General features: G+C 37.6%; 11 protein-coding genes across 11 annotated transcripts; 5 read left to right on the top strand and 6 right to left on the bottom strand.

The window, feature by feature from the left end:
* Positions 1-539: 539 nt before the first annotated feature.
* Positions 540-1,401, top strand: RHIMIDRAFT_232656 (uncharacterized protein; the record flags this gene model as incomplete). Its single annotated transcript, XM_023607786.1, has 5 exons — positions 540-681; positions 734-953; positions 1,007-1,088; positions 1,138-1,283; positions 1,338-1,401. The coding sequence occupies 5 exons, from the start codon at positions 540-542 to the stop codon at positions 1,399-1,401; spliced, it is 654 nt and encodes a 217-aa protein (XP_023470931.1).
* A 96-nt stretch (positions 1,402-1,497) lies between these two features.
* RHIMIDRAFT_196215 (4-hydroxyphenylpyruvate dioxygenase) lies at positions 1,498-2,817 on the bottom strand (the record flags this gene model as incomplete). Its single annotated transcript, XM_023606107.1, has 3 exons — positions 1,498-2,167; positions 2,228-2,343; positions 2,398-2,817. 3 exons carry the CDS (start codon positions 2,815-2,817, stop codon positions 1,498-1,500), a joined length of 1,206 nt encoding a protein of 401 aa, XP_023470930.1.
* A 432-nt stretch (positions 2,818-3,249) lies between these two features.
* RHIMIDRAFT_253403 (60S ribosomal protein L33-A-like protein) lies at positions 3,250-4,162 on the bottom strand. Its single transcript, XM_023611019.1, has 3 exons — positions 3,949-4,162; positions 3,462-3,744; positions 3,250-3,406 (listed from the first exon to the last, which is right to left on the bottom strand). The coding sequence occupies exons 1-3, from the start codon at positions 3,960-3,962 to the stop codon at positions 3,383-3,385; spliced, it is 321 nt and encodes a 106-aa protein (XP_023470929.1). The 5' UTR covers positions 3,963-4,162; the 3' UTR covers positions 3,250-3,382.
* On the bottom strand, positions 4,153-5,231 carry RHIMIDRAFT_253402 (kinase-like protein). Its single transcript, XM_023611018.1, has one exon. It carries the CDS (start codon positions 5,199-5,201, stop codon positions 4,170-4,172), a length of 1,032 nt encoding a protein of 343 aa, XP_023470928.1. The 5' UTR covers positions 5,202-5,231; the 3' UTR covers positions 4,153-4,169.
* A 671-nt stretch (positions 5,232-5,902) lies between these two features.
* On the top strand, positions 5,903-6,371 carry RHIMIDRAFT_243321 (uncharacterized protein; the record flags this gene model as incomplete). Its single annotated transcript, XM_023609927.1, has 2 exons — positions 5,903-5,932; positions 5,985-6,371. The coding sequence occupies 2 exons, from the start codon at positions 5,903-5,905 to the stop codon at positions 6,369-6,371; spliced, it is 417 nt and encodes a 138-aa protein (XP_023470927.1).
* Positions 6,372-7,224: 853 nt separating this feature from the next.
* On the top strand, positions 7,225-7,800 carry RHIMIDRAFT_196314 (nuclear transport factor 2; the record flags this gene model as incomplete). The annotated part of the gene is made up of 4 exons (XM_023606121.1): positions 7,225-7,314; positions 7,384-7,455; positions 7,522-7,623; positions 7,693-7,800. The coding sequence occupies 4 exons, from the start codon at positions 7,225-7,227 to the stop codon at positions 7,798-7,800; spliced, it is 372 nt and encodes a 123-aa protein (XP_023470926.1).
* Positions 7,801-7,878: 78 nt separating this feature from the next.
* RHIMIDRAFT_232651 (disulfide isomerase) lies at positions 7,879-9,434 on the bottom strand (the record flags this gene model as incomplete). The annotated part of the gene is made up of 4 exons (XM_023607785.1): positions 7,879-8,074; positions 8,133-8,452; positions 8,501-8,547; positions 8,621-9,434. The coding sequence occupies 4 exons, from the start codon at positions 9,432-9,434 to the stop codon at positions 7,879-7,881; spliced, it is 1,377 nt and encodes a 458-aa protein (XP_023470925.1).
* Positions 9,435-10,189: 755 nt separating this feature from the next.
* Positions 10,190-10,348, top strand: RHIMIDRAFT_190245 (GATA-domain-containing protein; the record flags this gene model as incomplete). Its single annotated transcript, XM_023605925.1, has 1 exon — positions 10,190-10,348. A coding segment is annotated over one exon (159 nt), but the record flags the coding sequence as incomplete, so codon positions are not given.
* A 539-nt stretch (positions 10,349-10,887) lies between these two features.
* Positions 10,888-11,838, bottom strand: RHIMIDRAFT_253399 (uncharacterized protein; the record flags this gene model as incomplete). The annotated part of the gene is made up of 1 exon (XM_023611017.1): positions 10,888-11,838. A coding segment is annotated over one exon (951 nt), but the record flags the coding sequence as incomplete, so codon positions are not given.
* Positions 11,839-12,620: 782 nt separating this feature from the next.
* On the bottom strand, positions 12,621-14,472 carry RHIMIDRAFT_210103 (ARM repeat-containing protein; the record flags this gene model as incomplete). The annotated part of the gene is made up of 5 exons (XM_023607169.1): positions 12,621-13,531; positions 13,579-13,767; positions 13,825-13,956; positions 14,008-14,196; positions 14,261-14,472. Coding segments are annotated over 5 exons (1,592 nt in total), but the record flags the coding sequence as incomplete, so codon positions are not given.
* Positions 14,473-15,093: 621 nt separating this feature from the next.
* RHIMIDRAFT_232647 (uncharacterized protein) lies at positions 15,094-16,816 on the top strand (the record flags this gene model as incomplete). The annotated part of the gene is made up of 4 exons (XM_023607784.1): positions 15,094-15,271; positions 15,330-15,629; positions 15,719-16,555; positions 16,608-16,816. 4 exons carry the CDS (start codon positions 15,094-15,096, stop codon positions 16,814-16,816), a joined length of 1,524 nt encoding a protein of 507 aa, XP_023470921.1.
* Positions 16,817-16,831: the final 15 nt, after the last annotated feature.

Below are 16,831 nucleotides of genomic sequence, written 5' to 3'. Positions count from 1 at the left end.
ACTCTCTCATACGTCCTTACAGTGTAAGTTGTATTAACTATGTCTGAATTTAAAAGTGCGAAAACTGTAACTAAACATTTTTGTTAACGTTGAAACGTAGCATCTTCGACTAGTAAAGGATATATCAACTCCTCATCAAAAAAACTTGCTTAGAACTTTGAATAATCGTCACAGTTGAAAGGGTTCTTCTCTTCAATAGTAACATCAGCGTCAATACAAGCCAAGTCTGGAGAAAAAAAAAAAAAGAAGGCAGCATACACCCTTCGAATATATTTTGCTCCATTGCTTTTAATATTATTGAAACAATAACAATAATATATTTCAAAGCGCATCGTTTGTATATTTTTCATGTATAAAGTCCTTTTATTGGTATGAATGAATCCTACAATGGACATATATGCGTGTTTTCTTATAGATTATACATGTCTCTTTTTAGAAAATCAAGGACATAGATTATATTTAACAAGAAAAGGAGTGAGTTTATGTTTGCACTATTGGCGTGACTTTTCTCTCTTTTCTTTTCTTCCTTTATTTCCCACATGTCTAATTATGAATGCAGCTTACAAGGACTTATCATTGGACACCAACAAAAAGATAAGCTCATTGAACGACTGGAAGGAATATGTGGAAATAGTTCAATAGTTGATTTATTTGAACATGAGATCATATTTACACCTTCTGGTAATTAATAAATCAATAAACCAAACTCTGAATTAACCTTGCCTCCTTTTAGTGCAGACACCAGTAGGACCAGCACGTAATGACGACGTTGTACTGCGAGTTCAATCGAGAATTTCAACAGAAAAAGATGTGAGTTTTCGTTTTAGACAATGGCATCTTTGCATGCAAGGTAATCCAGAACCACAGCGTGCTCGAACAGTCACAGTAAGACCAATCGCACGTGTTCAACTCTCTGGTGATATGTTTAGGTTTATGAAGGCTCTTGGTTACAGGTAAATAGTGACAAAATGCATGTGTGAATAGTATGATAATAACAATTATAAAGTTATTCGTTTGAAATCGTCAGAAAAGGATACTTGGTTGCGTATGATAATGTATTAAAGATAACCTTGACAAGACTATACAAAGTAAGCAAGAAAAATAAGGTCATGTAATATAAACTCACTTGGACTCTAGTTAAAAACCAAATTGGATGTGACATCAGCAGTACCCTTTGGTCAAGAGGATATGTGGATTGTAGAAATAACGACATTACCTGTACCACAAGAACAAGTCAATCAGATGGCAGAGCATTTAAACAAGTTCAAGGTGTTACTAACAGGGTATTATTGATGATATATAAAAGCTTACTACATACTCACTCTTTTTTTTCATAGAATTGTGGATCTTGAATATGTTGATACCAGAGCATTACAAAATAAAGTTCATTATACTACATAATACATGTATTTCTATATGTAAAATAGGGGTTTCTTTTATTATAAGTATGTATACATGGAGAATATTGACAAAAAAGAATGATACAATGAAAAAAGATTAGGCGGTTTCCTTGACAGGTTCCATATCGGTCAAATTACCACGCAATTGTTGCTCAATTTCCAAACTCTCAAACAAGCTCTTAAAGTTACCAGCACCGAATCCGTTGTGGTTGTTACGTTGAATGATTTCAACAAACAAAGTGGGACGATCTTCGAGAGGCTTGGTGAAAATTTGTAAGAGGTAGCCATTTTCATCATAATCAACAAGGATGTTGAGTTTCTGAAGAATATCCAAGTCTTCTGTAACGGGGTTCTTGGATGTCTTGTTGTGTACTGTGAGATTAGCACGCAAGGTGTCATAATAGTTGCTGGGAATAGTCAAGAAATCACAACCTCTTGACTTCATGTTGCTTACAGCCGTAATGATATCGTTTGTATTGATCGCAATATGTTGGACACCAGCGCCTCCGTAAAAGTCGACGAATTCCTGGATTTGAGACTTCTTGCGACCGACAGCAGGTTCGTTGATTGGCACCTTGATACGCTCTTCGGGATCAGCCATGACGACAGAACGAAGAGCACTGTATTCAGTAAAAACTTGCTTGTCATCAACAGACCAGAAGCGATGGAAATCGAAGGCCTTTTCGTAGAAATCGGCAATAGGGTTCATTTGACCATCAGGTTGGTTACCTACGACGTGGTCAATAAACTTGAGAGGAACTGGGGGTCTATAAAGGAGAGAAGAGGTTAGTCTAAATTAAGACAAAATAATTATTATTAAAACTTACAAAGTTTCTTCGAGAGGATCCTTATACTTCAAAGCTTCAAAGATATCCTTGTAACCAGGTAAGAAGATACCCTTATAATTGTGACGTTCAATAAGAGTGTGATGGACATCACCATACTACCCATGAAAAGGATTAATAATTGTTCCTCAAAAAAAAAAAGAATTACTTACAGTAGCCAAAGTAGCCATGATGACAGTACCATGTTCGTCAGAGTATTCTTGAGGAGGCTTGATGCACTTGGCACCACGGGCAATAGCCTTTTCGTAGACAGCCTTACAGTCCTTGACAGTAAAAGCAATATCCTTGACAGCATCACCACGACGAGCAATTTCCATGGCCATATCCTTCATAGTCTCGGGTTGAATAGGGCTCTCAAAGACAAAGACGGCATCACCTTGCTTGACAACATGAGAGGCAACGTCTCTTGAACCGGTTTCGAGACCACGGTATGCGATATGCTTGAAACCAAGACGAGTGCAGTAATAAGAAGCGGCCTGTTTAGCGTTGGTTACTGTGAATCGAAGATGGTCAAAACCAGAATAGGGGTTAACAGTTTGAGTAGTATTGGTGTTGTTAACTGAAGGAGCCATGATATAATGCAAGTATGTTGTAAAAAAGTAAGAAAGAACAGAATTTAGGCAAACATATTTATATGTAAAACATGGACAGAGATAAAACCAACAAGTTTCCCACGACTGCCAATTTTTTTCTTAAATGCTGAATACCGAATGCCTCCTTGCCCATTTTTTTTTGTTGTTGCTTGGATGCAGAATAACGTTATGCTTCCTCTCTCTCCTTTTATGACAAAAGTTCCTATGATAGGAGCATTTACCTTATTTTATCCTTGATATGCATAATTGGCTATTTTTTAAAATATAAAAATGCTAAATTTACTTCATCATGCAGCAGGGACAGAACAATGACATCGGATTGATTAAGTCCTGGAGACCGACTAAATCCTACTGGCCTATTTTTTTCTCACACTTGTTCATATCCCTTTTACTCTTTTTTTTTTTCAGTGTCCCCTTTCTCCTTTTCACAGTGTGTCTTTACAAACAAACAAAAAAAAAAAATAGATTCTTTTAAAAAAGATGATTTATTTCAGGAATACATATACAATATATGGATCGTCCTCATAACATATAAACTCCACAATTAGATGTTGGAAGGATAAAGCATCTATAAAAAATATATATGAATAAACAAGAAAGAAACATAATAACAATACACTTACGACACGAACGGAGGCACCAAAGACCTTGGGAGGCAAGTTCTTGCGGAAACGAGCCTTGACGACACCATTGGTACCGTGAGTACGAGCGATGCGACCCCAGATGACACGGATCTTGGAGCCATTGACTTCACGTTGAGCACGGTAGACGTAGGCAATACGCTTACCGAGGTAGAATTGAGCATCCTTGGTTGTTTGAACACCTTCAACTTGAATCAAAGAAACGTTGGGGTTTTGGTTGCGCTTGGCACGTTCGTAACCCAAAACACGGCCCTTGCAGTAAAGACTATTATAAGTTTAGTTTTCCCAAAAGAAAAAAAAGGCATCATGATCCATCCGTCCGATTCCATGATCTATAGCTCACACATTTCAGATTGTTTTCTTTTGTGGTTGTATGTTGATTCAAAAGGTTGATATTTTTTAGTTGTATATCATTTGATGAAACTGATAGATGGATGGATGGGAAGGATGGATGCGTTTGTGAACTTACCGATCGGATCCCATGTCTAACTATGTTGTGGAAAGGAGAGAGAGAGAGGAGAGAGGGAGAATGAGAATATGCAAAGTCGTAGCCCGCACACCCCGGGTTGCGCGAGGGTTGAGAGGGCGAGTGGGTGAGTGAGTGAGCGTGATGAGAAAGACTCGTCCAATCAAAATCAGCAAAAACGTTTCGGAAAATTGACAAAAGCCAATGGGGTCCTTTATTGTGTATTACATTAGCCAAGACGATTTGAGGATCTGGTCTATGCTTGGCCTCTCGTCTGGATCCTTATTCAAGCAAGCTCGGATCAAGCGCTGCAGTGGCTCTGATAGATCGTCTGGCATTTCAAATGCACCTTGCTGGATCTTTTGAACAAGTCTGAGATCAAAAGTGTCCATGAAGGGCAATTGACCGACGACTAGAGCGTACAGGATGACTCCGAGTGACCAGATATCTGTCTTTGGACAGGCAAGTGAAACAGAGGCGGTGAGTTGCTCTGGTGCAATGTAAGCCAGAGAACCGCCTGCGGTTTCTTGCTGTTTGAATCTTTTTGAACAAGGTTTATGAGAGAGATAAAGAGCGAGACCAAAGTCGCATAGTTTGATGTGCCCGTTTTCGTCGATCAGTACATTTTCCAGCTTCAGGTCCTTATGGCATACTTTTCGGTCAATATGCAAGTAGTGAACAGCTTGACAGAGCTCTTTAAATATTCTTTTGGCGTCTTGTTCGAGAAGCTTATGCTTGTTTAGGAATTGAAGCAGTGTACCACCTGGACAGTAATCGCATATGAGACAATAGCTTTGTTTCTTCTTGATGACTTTCAACAGATTGACCACACGCGGATGACAAAGAGATTTCCAAATGGTGAGTTCGCGGTTGAATCTGATAATATCTGTTTCTGACATACACGTCTTTGTGACCACTTTAACTGCTTTAATCTGATGTGGCATGAGGTAATGACAGGCCTTGTGTACTACAGAAAATCCTCCGTAACCTATAACGGGGCCAAGAGTGTAATCATGAATCCTATTGTTCTTCTCGCCACTCGATGACACTATGAGGTTAGATAAAAAGGCAGCGGCCGTAGTCAAATGTGTGGGCGGTGAGGTGCTATTAGTAGTAGTTGTTGTATTTTTGATTAATTCGTCATGAAAGAGTGGTTTGATGTGAGGATAATTTAAGGATTTAAAAATACAATAAGAGTCATCATTGATTATATCTAATGTCAAATTCTGTTTTAATTCATTCGATTGATCTTTCATCTTGATTAAAAAGAAAAAAAGAAAAAGAAAAAGTGAATATCTCACCGGGAATTTATTCAAGTGTCTCTCTCTCCTCTCTTTGACTTTCTCCTTTTATAAATTCATCTCCTTTCTTTATCTATTAACAGCACGGACCATATACGCGTATGTTACACTATTTACAACACTCTTTTATACCAAAACTCAAGTAAAAATGCGGTCAGACTATAAATGTATAGAACAATGATGAACAATTACACCAACAACATGCATCTTGAGTTTTTTCTGATGCTGAATGAACCTCGGGCTGTTTCTGGTGAAAAGTGTAGGTCGATAATATGTAGAGAGCTATTTTTGTATTTTTTTGATCTAATCAGCTTGTTTACTTATGGACTGTGTTCTATTCACTTGACTCATTTTTATTAAGAAATAAATTTTCTGTTCCAGCTGTGTCTTTTTGTTTGACCAATCAATAAAGAGAAAGTGTGTAATAATGCATATTAGAGAAACAAAAGAGGGAGAAGGGAGCTGACTAGAATAGGGATGAAGTTGATGACTTTGATTGGTTCCTATGGAAAACACGGACATGGGAGAGTGGCGTGGTTAATGCCGACAAGCCCAAAAATAGAGTGAACGTCAATCCTTATTTGTTTCTTTTTTTTATATTTATTTAAACACCACTCTTTCTTTTTCGTTTTTTTTTTTTTTATATAATTTTTAAGATGTCTGTTCAGCAATACGATATGTCGAGTGTAAGTCATTATTATATAAACAATGTATACTTGACAACTAAAGTGTCTTTAGTTAGCTCATAGGTTAAAAGCACGTTTGACACTGGCAAATTTCAAACGTGAACATGGTTATGAAAATGTGGATTTACATACACTAGAATCTAGTCTATTCGAACGCGTACCAACAAGACCTTCCAATCCCTTAACAAAATTAAATATTCACGATAAGAAACGAAAGCGTCTGTTATCACACCATCGATTCTATCCTACTTCACCACCACTTTACAGTCATGATCGTACCATCAAACACCACGCGCCTCGATCACCTAGCCATGTGCCCATATCAGATACAAGACTGCGGCCATATGAGAAAAGAAAATTATCGGCAACACTTTCTTCTGATGACGAGGATGCTGCGCACTTATTAGTCATGATGCACCATAGCCCTACAATGTCATAATTTCATAAATATAGCATCCTCACTTTTTTTTTCATTCTGTACATAAAATAGACATTCCCTTTATCTCTCTTTTTCTCTTTATTAGAATATTTATTTATGAATAAAACGGTTCTTTATTACTATTTTTCATTGCCAGTTCAACTCCACTCCAGGAACCAGTTGATGGAGATTAAAAAGTGTGTAATCAGTCTTTATTTTGTTTATTTATTTATTGGTCTCCTTTTTTTTTAATTGCTTCTGTTCATCATTCGTCACTATTTACTCCGCCTACATATCTTTACTGCTCTTGCTGATCTCATACCTACATGGACATACTTTAGCAGGGCAACACTTTTTCCGATCGTCACAAGGACATTTTACTCAAAAGGAAATAAAAAAGGTCAGCAAAGTAAATTAATTGGATAGTTGGAGTAAATAATTTCACCGGATCTCTTGTTGACCAGTTTCATGATTTATAATTAAAAAGAGCTGATATTCTCCATGAGAACACGGAAAAAGGGGTATCATTCATGTAATGAAATTAAACACAAAAACATACTTGTAAAATATCAAATCTTTTTCATTCAGACGATCAGAGTTACAATGGCTCCCCTTACTAAAAAGCTGTTTAATAGGTTCAATAAGCAAAATTAGTCACATGACTAAAGAATCTTCTCTTTCTTCCTCTCTTTTTTCTTTCTATTTGTGTGTGTGTGTATATGAATATATATTTGTATATTCTTTCCTGTAACCAATCAAATGCATCCGTTTGCGTCATAGGCTACATCCCAAGCAATTTTTTTTTTCTTTTTCAGGTTCAGTTTACGTATTGAAAACTTTTTTTTTCTCTACTCCTTTCTTTGATTCTTTAAAGATGGCAGACATTAACACACTTGCTACGCAGTTTGTTAATTTCTATTACGACACTTTTGATAGTAACAGAAGTAACTTGCAAGGTCTTTATGTAAGTTTAAAAAAATAAAATACGTATACGCGTATATATCATATTGACACACATCTTTTTTTATAAAAGAGAGACAATTCTATGCTTACCTTTGAAGGTACCCCAGTTCAAGGTGCTGCTGCTATTACCGAAAAGTTGACTGTAAGTTGATATAATAGTATTTTTCTTTCTTCCCTTTTTTTTAACTGATCTTTTGTCTTGATATAGACTCTTCCTTTCCAACGTGTTCAACACAAGGTTACCACTATCGACGTTCAACCCTCTGGCCCCAATAACTCTTTAATCGTTACCGTCAGTGGCATGTTGGTCGTAAGTATATATATAGAGAGAGGGAGAGAAAAAAAGGGAAAAGAATGCTGATGTATACGTACTATCTAGGTTGATGATAGCCCCAATCCCTTAATGTTCTTCCAAACTTTCCAGTTGATTTCTGAGAACAACGCTTACTATGTGCTCAACGACATCTTCCGTTTGAACTATGGATAAAGTATACATCAATAATAAACAAAACGGACAACCGGTATAATCATTTATAATGAGTTAATTTATGTGGCACTTTATTGTTTATTCGTGTTCAACAGGAGTGGCATCCTTATCAAAAGAAGCCAAAATATTCTTACGAATATTAAAATCATCCAACTTGGCGTTGGTCACGTCTTCAGATTTAGCAATATTAGCTAAACGCGTTCTTTCTTTGTGTAAAAAGTCTTCACCATGAGCAAGGATTTTTTCCATTACTTTAGCATAGTATCTGGCATGACTATAGAAATCATATTAATAAAAAAAATATTTGTATATATTTATAGCCGTAGACTTACCGTGATGCATGCTCCTTGACCTTATCTGCGATCTCTTTATGAATCTTTTCACGAGCAGCGGGGTTCTTGATAAACTCGATAGCCTTTTCATCCAAGTCACGAATACGACCCGCAGTGGGCTGTAATCCACCACCAACGGCGCGGTGAGCCTTGCAGTGCTTGTTTAAGAATTCAATAAAAGCAGCTTCGGTACGAGCGCCTTCATAAGGAATAGGCTCACTTTCACCTGCAGGGAATAACTTGATGGTAGGGAAGCCAGAAATGTCAAACTCAGTGCCGATATCACGTTCCTTATCAGCATCAATCTTGGCTACAACACACTACACATAAAGTTAGATTATGATATATAAAGATACAACGAGACGTACGTTTTCAACATTAGAATAGGCAGTACCGATCTTTTCCCAGATAGGTGCTATATGATTATTAATATACATAGATATATATATCTTGACACATCCTGTGTGTGTATATAAAAAAAAACTTACCCAAGTTCTTGCAGTGTCCACACCAAGAAGCATAGAATTCAACCAACACATTTTGCTTGGGATTCAAGGCAACCTCATGGAAATTCTTGGAGTTGAGCTCGACCACGTCTGACTTCTTTGCCTTAATACGAGGAATAATGCCTGATTTTTCGCGAACAAAGGAAGCAAGCGAGTTCAAGTCACGGCCACCACGGTAATCTTCTACACCCTCAGGAGAGTTCACGCCTTGAGGAAACCATTTGAGAGTAGGGAAACCCTTGACCTCATAGAGAGCACCCGTGTTGCGGTGTTGGTCAGCATCGAATTTGGCAATGATGACCTTATCCTTTTGATGAGCAAAGGCATCACCTAATTGAGCATAGACAGGAGCCAAGTTCTTACAGTGACCGCACCAGGGAGCATAGAATTCAACCAAGGCAGGACGAGAACCGTCAATGGCCAATTTGAAGTTATCGTCTGTCAACACGAGTACGTTACCATCATAGGTCAGAGCAGCCTTGGAAGGCGCAGTACCACGAACAAGTTGAATGACGTCTTCGAATGAGTTAATATCCTTGAGTTGAGCAAATGCATTGTTGATGTGTGAAGTGATCTTTTGGGGTGAGCTAATATCCTTAAGATGAGTAAGCGCGTTGTTGACGTATGGAGTGATCTTTTCGGGTGATTTAAGTTGGTCCAAGACATAATAAAAGTTGTCTTGATTCAATTTTTGAATAATGTTCTGTGTCGCGTGTCCTCCGTTATATTGGTCATAGCCAATAATAACTGCATTGGCAGCAAGCAGCAGAAAGAATAGCTTTTTGAGAAAAGACATAAGAAAAAAAAAAAGAAACAAAGCCAAAGCAGTAAAATATAAATGAATTCAAATCCCACAAATCATGTCACTCCAAGTGTATCTGCCTTCAACGTCATAAACCAAATTTAGGAGTCGGGGAGGGCACTTTATCCAGCTTCAAATGTTGACCACAACTCTCCCTCTTTTTATATACATCAAATGTTGTCTTTTTTAAATAATAAAGAAAAAAATGGATGACCAACTAAAGTATTATTAAATATCTCTTCTTTCTCTATTGCTTTGTTGTATGTCTATCTTGTCATACTTGCAATATGTAATTTAAATGCATTAGTTGAAAAAAATCGTTGTCACACACTTTAGAAAAATTGATATCATTTATAATACAAATTATACAATCAAAAATCATCACAATTTTTTTGCCTTCTTTTCTCTCTCTCTTTTTAATATTAATGGCCAGTGAATCAAAGAGTAAAAAGAGTCAGGTATCTGCCACCGTTTGTTCCAATTGTGGTACGACAACAACCCCATTGTGGAGAAGAGCTCCTAATGGCGAAACTATTTGTAATGCCTGTGGTCTCTATCTCAAGGCCAGACATACCCTTCGACCAGTGACGATGAAGCGTCAATCTAGAAAACAAACTATTTCAACAACAACAATAACAGCAACACCGTTACCAGGAACTTGTCCAGGTAATGGTCAATGCAATGGCACGGGTGGATCAGCTTCCTGTGAGGGCTGCCCTGCCTTTAATCAACATCAGGTTGCTCGTCATGCTCTCATATGTGCTAATTGCCGAACGACAACAACACCTCTTTGGCGCAGAGATGAATCGGGCAATACAATTTGTAATGCATGTGGGCTATATTATAAACTCCATCATGTGCATCGACCAGTGAGTATGAAAAGAAGTGTGATCAAACGAAGGAAACGGATCATTGTATCAGATCAAGACGAAGAAGAAGAGGAAGAAACGGAGTCAAGTGAAGAGGAAGAAGAAGAAGAACAGAAATTAAAAAAGAAAAAGGTAATCAAGTCCAGTATGAAGCGTTCTATATCATCATCAACAGCATCGTCAGCATCTTCTAACGTACCTGCCATTGAGGACTATATCAAGCCTAAACGTACGCCATTACCGCCACCACCTCCTCCATCATCATCCTCTATACCATCTCAGCATGTACGTCTACCTCCACCGCCACGAACACCACCTCCGTTTAATCGAACTCTACCCTCCTTATCTTCAGGCACGAGGATCAACCAAAAACGATTTGATCCCATCTTTGATTATAGAACGACCCACACGAGGAATGCCTATGAGGATCTTGCCGAATTTGACAATGCGATGACACGACTAGAGCGCATCCGAAGACGCGTGCCGCATGAACAGCATAAGACGTTATCTAGTCTAACCTCAGTATTACAAGACATTGTGAATCGAGCAGAAAGCATTTTATCCCATCCTTCTTAGGGTCATTTGTTTCTCCTTTTATTGTTATTAATGGCATTATTTGTATTAAAATATGACATGATCGAAGAGGAGGATGAACGTATATAAGGTGTGACATAATGAATGGTCGGTTGTGTACTCTTTGTTGATATAGAGGTTGTTGTCAGTGTCGGTATGGACGATGGGGTGGAATAACGCATTTTCTTTTGTTGTGAGCTCATCATGATCATATCCCATGGATCTCGTTTACCGTCTTCAAATAAGCTACTATCGTCCTGGTGCCATCCACTGATCAACCCCACCCGTACAGTCACCTCAGCCACAGATTCGTCTTGAGCATTATAGATAGAGCATGTTCGATCGTCAAACGGTCGCTCCTTAAATGCGAGATCCTTGAGTGAGATCGAGGACGTGCCGGCCGTCTGTTTGGTGTGCTTATCCATGACGAGGAGCGAAAGTTTGATAGGACCTAATCGATCAAGCCAGTGCTGAATATCGACGAGGTGTCCGCAGAGTTGAAAACATGACTTGACCGGATTATATTCTTGCACATAAGAGGCAGCAGGTGATATATTGCATGTCGATAGAAATGTCCAGCTGATATAAGGCTTTTTCAGTCTTTTGGACGTGTTGGTTCGTAGGATGGTATGACTGATGTTGTCCACATGAAGTACCTTAAAGACCAAAGTGTATTTTAACGTGCCCTTGCCGATCTGATGGTAGGCCTGGAGCTGAGCTGGTTCTATCATAGAAGAAGGCGTCTTTGTGTCGTCTGTGAATATATGTACATTTCGTAACATGTCTGATAGTTCTTCAATGTTCAAGTCTAATAAAGATGATTTCGTTCGCCTCAATGTCGGTTTCGGTTTCGCCCGTTTCGTGTCTTCTGGCCTTTTTTTGGGTTTGACTGATGAAGATCCTAGGATAACAGAAGACACTTTCTTTCGTCTACTGTTATTATTATTGCTGTTATTCGCTGTGGATGTGGTCAGTGTGCTATTGTTACTGCTGCTGCTATTATTAGAATAAGTCGATATCACAGTTGCACTAGTCAGATTGGGTGTAGGAGGTGGCGATCGTAGTTCGATGCAGGGAGTTGTTACTGTCGGTATGTCTTTGGTCGTATCTGGCATTGCCACATAGAACAATCCAATCTTGAGTTCTTGTTGACTCTCTGGCATTGAACACCAAACTCCTTTATCGGCCACAAACTTGTAAATATGCTCCAACTTGTGTGCTGATTGAGGTACGACTTCTCTTGCTTCTGAAATAGGCAAACTGAATGAATTCAGCAGACTGTGGTCATTCTTTATATATATTCTGGTAGTTGCTTTATCTTTACGTAAACGAATGAGTTGTTTGGTTGATATAAAATAGACAAGTGAGACGTTGAATGTACATGTGCCGTCTGTTTCAATATTGGCTGAAGGTGTAGATATCTTTGTATTCTGTGGTATCAAGTCGTTAATGGAAGAAGGTAATTTCAAATCAAGTTCTGTTTCCACTTGAATCGACTGGTCATTTGAATTAAAGTGACGACCTTTTTGTTTCAAAATTAGGGTTCCTGATGTACATGATTTATTAATTATTGTTATTACCTTGTTGTATTGTTACCAGTAGAGCATATTCACAAGTTTTTGTTAGTAATAAGGACATTTTAAAAGAAAAAAAAGAGAATATTTATTGTGTATATATTTATAAAAAGAAAAAAAAGGAGGGGAAAGAGAGGAAGAGAGAGAGAGAGAAAAGGGAAACGAAAAAAAAAAAAAAAGAGGCACATCGAAAAAAAAAAAATAATTAAAAATTGAATCCACCCGCATTGGTTTCGTTGTGGAACATAAACTGACCATTTTGAGTATCAGGCGCCATCATTGCATCAGCTCCTTCTTCGTCACCATCTGTAAAGTATTTCTCAATTAATTGATATGATTTCTTATAGATTTCTACGTTGTCATGGTTTTGTAATGCATGAATATATTCAAGTCCACCGCATTCTTCAATCAACAATGCATATGGATTAAATCCATCTGGCGTATTTGACTTTTCCATTTCTCCCACTCGTAAGATATTGTCTAAACCATCCAATGCTACCAAAATGATCTTATTGTCCATGGACGTCAAGATATCACACAGGGGTTTAATACATCCCGCATTCACCAAGTATTTGATTTGTTCAGGTTTGCTTAATCCTCCTGATGTGGCATTGCAAATAGCCCAACAAGCTTCCTTTTTCGTCTTGGGATCTCCGTTGGCCAAGATATAGACCAAAGGTTCGATCAGACCATTATCAATGATTGCTTGAATCTGAGCTGTATTACCAGCAGTAATATTACTGATCGTCCAGCAAGCTTCCTTACGAATTGCATCTTTAGGACTAGCCAACAATTGAAGTAAAGCACCCAGGGCACCACAGTTGACGACAAGTTGAGTCTGAGTGTCATCACCTGTGACGATGTTGCCAACAGAACGAAGAGCGGGTGTTTGAACAGAGGTAGAGGGATGACCCAAGAGTTCGACCAGTCGGTTGGTTACACCTGAATCAATCACGGCCTGAATGCGTTCATTCGATCCATCTGACAAATAAGAGATGGCCCAACAAGTATCGATCAGTATTTCTTCATCTGTTGAGTTGAGCAATCGAGCCAAGACAGGCAAAGCGGGCGCAATCTAAAGACGAAATGAGCATAGGTATATAAAATGGATTTGTGGCTTACCAGTGTCCAATCTGGTTGTGGGTTCTTGCCTCGACAAAAGTTAGAAAGAGTCCAAGTGGAGTTACGGATCATGGATAACTTGGAACTTTCTTCAAAAATGGCCAATAAAGGTGGTAGTGCTCCATTTTGCAATACAAAATCACGACAACGTGGGCTATCACCTGCAATATTACCAAGTGCCCACACAGCCTATAGGAAAACATCATCAGCTATCTTTCTTTTTTCTCTTTTTTCCTTTAAAATTACCTGCTCCTTCACATCAGTGACTGGACTACTCAGCAATTCAATGAATAAAGGCACAGCACCTGATTTCACTACAACTTCGGTTTGTTCAGCTGATCCAGAAGCGATATTGGTCAAGGCCCAAGCGGCTTCAAACTATAAACAAGTTAGACATGTATATAAACGCGTCAAAAAAACAAGACTTACTTGAAGTTGACTGTCAGGAGAACGAAGGAACTCAACAAAACGAGGAACAACACCAGCAGCAATAACTTCTCTGATAGGAGGATTTTTTTCTTTTGACAAGAGTTTTCTAAACTGTGTTGTTGCTTGAAGCTGTAATCCACCGTCTTCTGTATAAATGCTTTGAGCCATGAAAGGGATTTGAGCGATAGCCTTTTTTTTTTTTAAAAAAAAAAAGAAAGATAAATAATGAACAAGATTATACAAGATCCCTTACTTGAGCATCATGAACACTCGAGTCCAATTCGTCGTCAGAATCAGCACTCAATTCTTGCATGTTGAAATTTCTTCTTTTGGCTAAATTTTCTTCCTTCTTTTGCTTTCTAATCTCTACCTGAGCATTTTCACGCCTACGTCTCACTTCTTCAGGCTTAAAACGACTACGTTCTTTATATGCTCCACGACGAAGATCACTTGTTGAATCCATTGTTTATTATTAAAAAAAAGAAAAGAAAAATAAATAGCAAAGAGAACAAGCAAAAAATACGAGTTTGAATTCAATGACCGAATAGTTTTTTTTTTTTCTTTGCTGCGAAGAAAATCATCATATATATCATCCTCCTCCTCTTTCTCTCCTTATTATTGTTCTTTTGCCTTTCAGATTATGTTATAAATCATGTTATATATACACAAATATATATAATAGATTTTTATAGAGTAGGCAAAAATAAAAAAAGGCGATATTGGGGGGCTTCATTTACAGAGATTTATTTACTTTCCTTGTCTTTAACCAGGCCTTATCTTGAATACATGTTTTCATTTATATAAGTTATAATAAAAAGACAAAGAAATATATGAATGTATATATTTATATTTATATACATATTGATACATATTCTTCCCTAGGGATAATCGTATGTATATCTATGTAACACATTTAAACCTCCTTTTTCACCATTGATGGTAATAATAATAATAATAATAATTAAACAGAGAAAAAAGAGAGAGAGAAAACAATAGAAAAAAAAATAAGCTTGAATTTATTTCTTCTTTTTTTTTTTAAATTTTTTATGTAAAAAGAAAGAAAGAAAGAAAGAAACAGAGAGACTGATGCCAAATAACAACAATAATACAGATATACCTCTATTATCCACTACTTCCTTTTTACATTATATACCCACTTCTTCTTCCGATTCAACCAATGAATTAGACTTTCATTTACCATCTCGCACTTCACTTCATGGATTAACTGTTGCCGAATGGGCAGGTTCAAAATCAAAACATTCATGTAAGCAAAATGTGTATATATTGACAACAACAAACACAATATCAATCATTTATACTAGTAGCCACAACACCCGTAAATTATTATCATAAACCATGTGTATTAAAAGATACAGACGATAACTGGAAGGATGTTTATCGTAATATCAAATGTATGGATCAACTTTATGACGCATCCTTCTATTCTTGGCTCAAGTCAGAAGAGAATGTTCTCGTTACAGCAATGTATCTGCATCGTATTGCCAACGAGTATCCCCTCGTTCGCATTATCAATGCATTAAAATGGCTTATTAGCGATTGGAGATTAGAAAGCATCAGTACTCTCGTCAGATATGTCACAGTGGATTGGTGCGATGAAGTAGGTAATGTGTATCTATAATTTATACATGTAAACATTTTTATTTACTATTATTATTTTTTTGTATTATTATTATTTTATACATCTTTTTAGGTGACCTACGGCGAGCTCATCTTTTACGTCACTTGACAAATAGTTGGGCTACTCAGTATACGACAACACTTATCACCATGGTTTTATCATCTGCACCTTATGCATCAGCCACTCATCTTCAACGAGAACGCTTCCTAAGAGCATTCACCAAGGATTGGGATTTTTCTAAACTATCTGAATTCTTCATGTACTTGCAAAGCCCGGCCAATATTGACTATAAAGTAAAATGTGTCATGCTTCAAGAGGCAGCTCGAAGGGAAAGAGAGACATTAGGAGCCAAGCTTTATCATAGAAAGAAACAGACTGAAGAAGAAGAAGAAAAGCCAGGTGAAGGAGAAACAGAGATAGATGATGGAAACAGAAGGCATCATAGGCGAACATCGAGCAATGATGTGAACGATATCAAACGACTCAGATTATCAACTCCTGACCTGGATCACGTGGAAGGGTTACAAGAAGCAAACGTTGGTAGCAGTAGCACCAATAATCCTCACCTTCATTTACGATCCGTCACCTCATCCCCTCCTCCTTCCATTACTTCATCCAATAGCACAAACACAAACAATACTAATGTTGGCAATAATAACAGTAGCAGTAGTGGTGGTGGTAGTGGTGGTGGTAGTAGCAGTAACAGTAGTGGTAGTCATAGTAGTAGCAATGATAGCTCAGGCATAACCAGTGGCAACATTAACAACAATAATAGTACTAGTAGTAATACTAGTGCTACTACTACTATTACTAGTCATAGTACCAGTAACAACAACAATGGCAATAATGTTACTAGTAATAGTAATAACAACAATAGTAATATGGCCAGCAGTAGCTCTAGTAGCAGTGGTAATATATCAAGACTAATTTCAATGTTTGTTTATTTATGGTTGTTATATAGCACATGACTTTATCTACCCTTCCTCACTTCCTGGACTATCTCATTTAAGGAGAAGATCAAGTTCGATTGGATCTACAGATTCATGTGATATGATAGAAGATGCTGTGGATGCGACAACAACAGCAACAGCAACAACAGAGACCGCATTAAAAAAGAAAAACGTGCCATCTTCTTCAAATAATCATGTTTCTTCATTTTTTACTGAATAAAGACAATTTATTCAC

This window comes from Rhizopus microsporus (genome assembly GCF_002708625.1).
Source record: "Rhizopus microsporus ATCC 52813 unplaced genomic scaffold scaffold_1, whole genome shotgun sequence".
Classification (NCBI taxonomy): domain Eukaryota; kingdom Fungi; phylum Mucoromycota; class Mucoromycetes; order Mucorales; family Rhizopodaceae; genus Rhizopus; species Rhizopus microsporus.
This window is presented reverse-complemented; position numbering and strand designations above follow the sequence as displayed.

Bases quoted from the DNA above. Each gene is read 5' to 3' on its own strand.
- RHIMIDRAFT_253403 (XM_023611019.1), bottom strand. The intron at 3,407-3,461 runs GTAAGTGTATTG...TATTTTTTATAG, and splicing joins TTGGTGCCTCCGTTCGTGTC to ATGCTTTATCCTTCCAACAT.
- RHIMIDRAFT_253402 (XM_023611018.1), bottom strand. From the start codon at position 5,201: ATGAAAGATCAATCGAATGAATTAAAACAGAATTTGACATTAGATATA.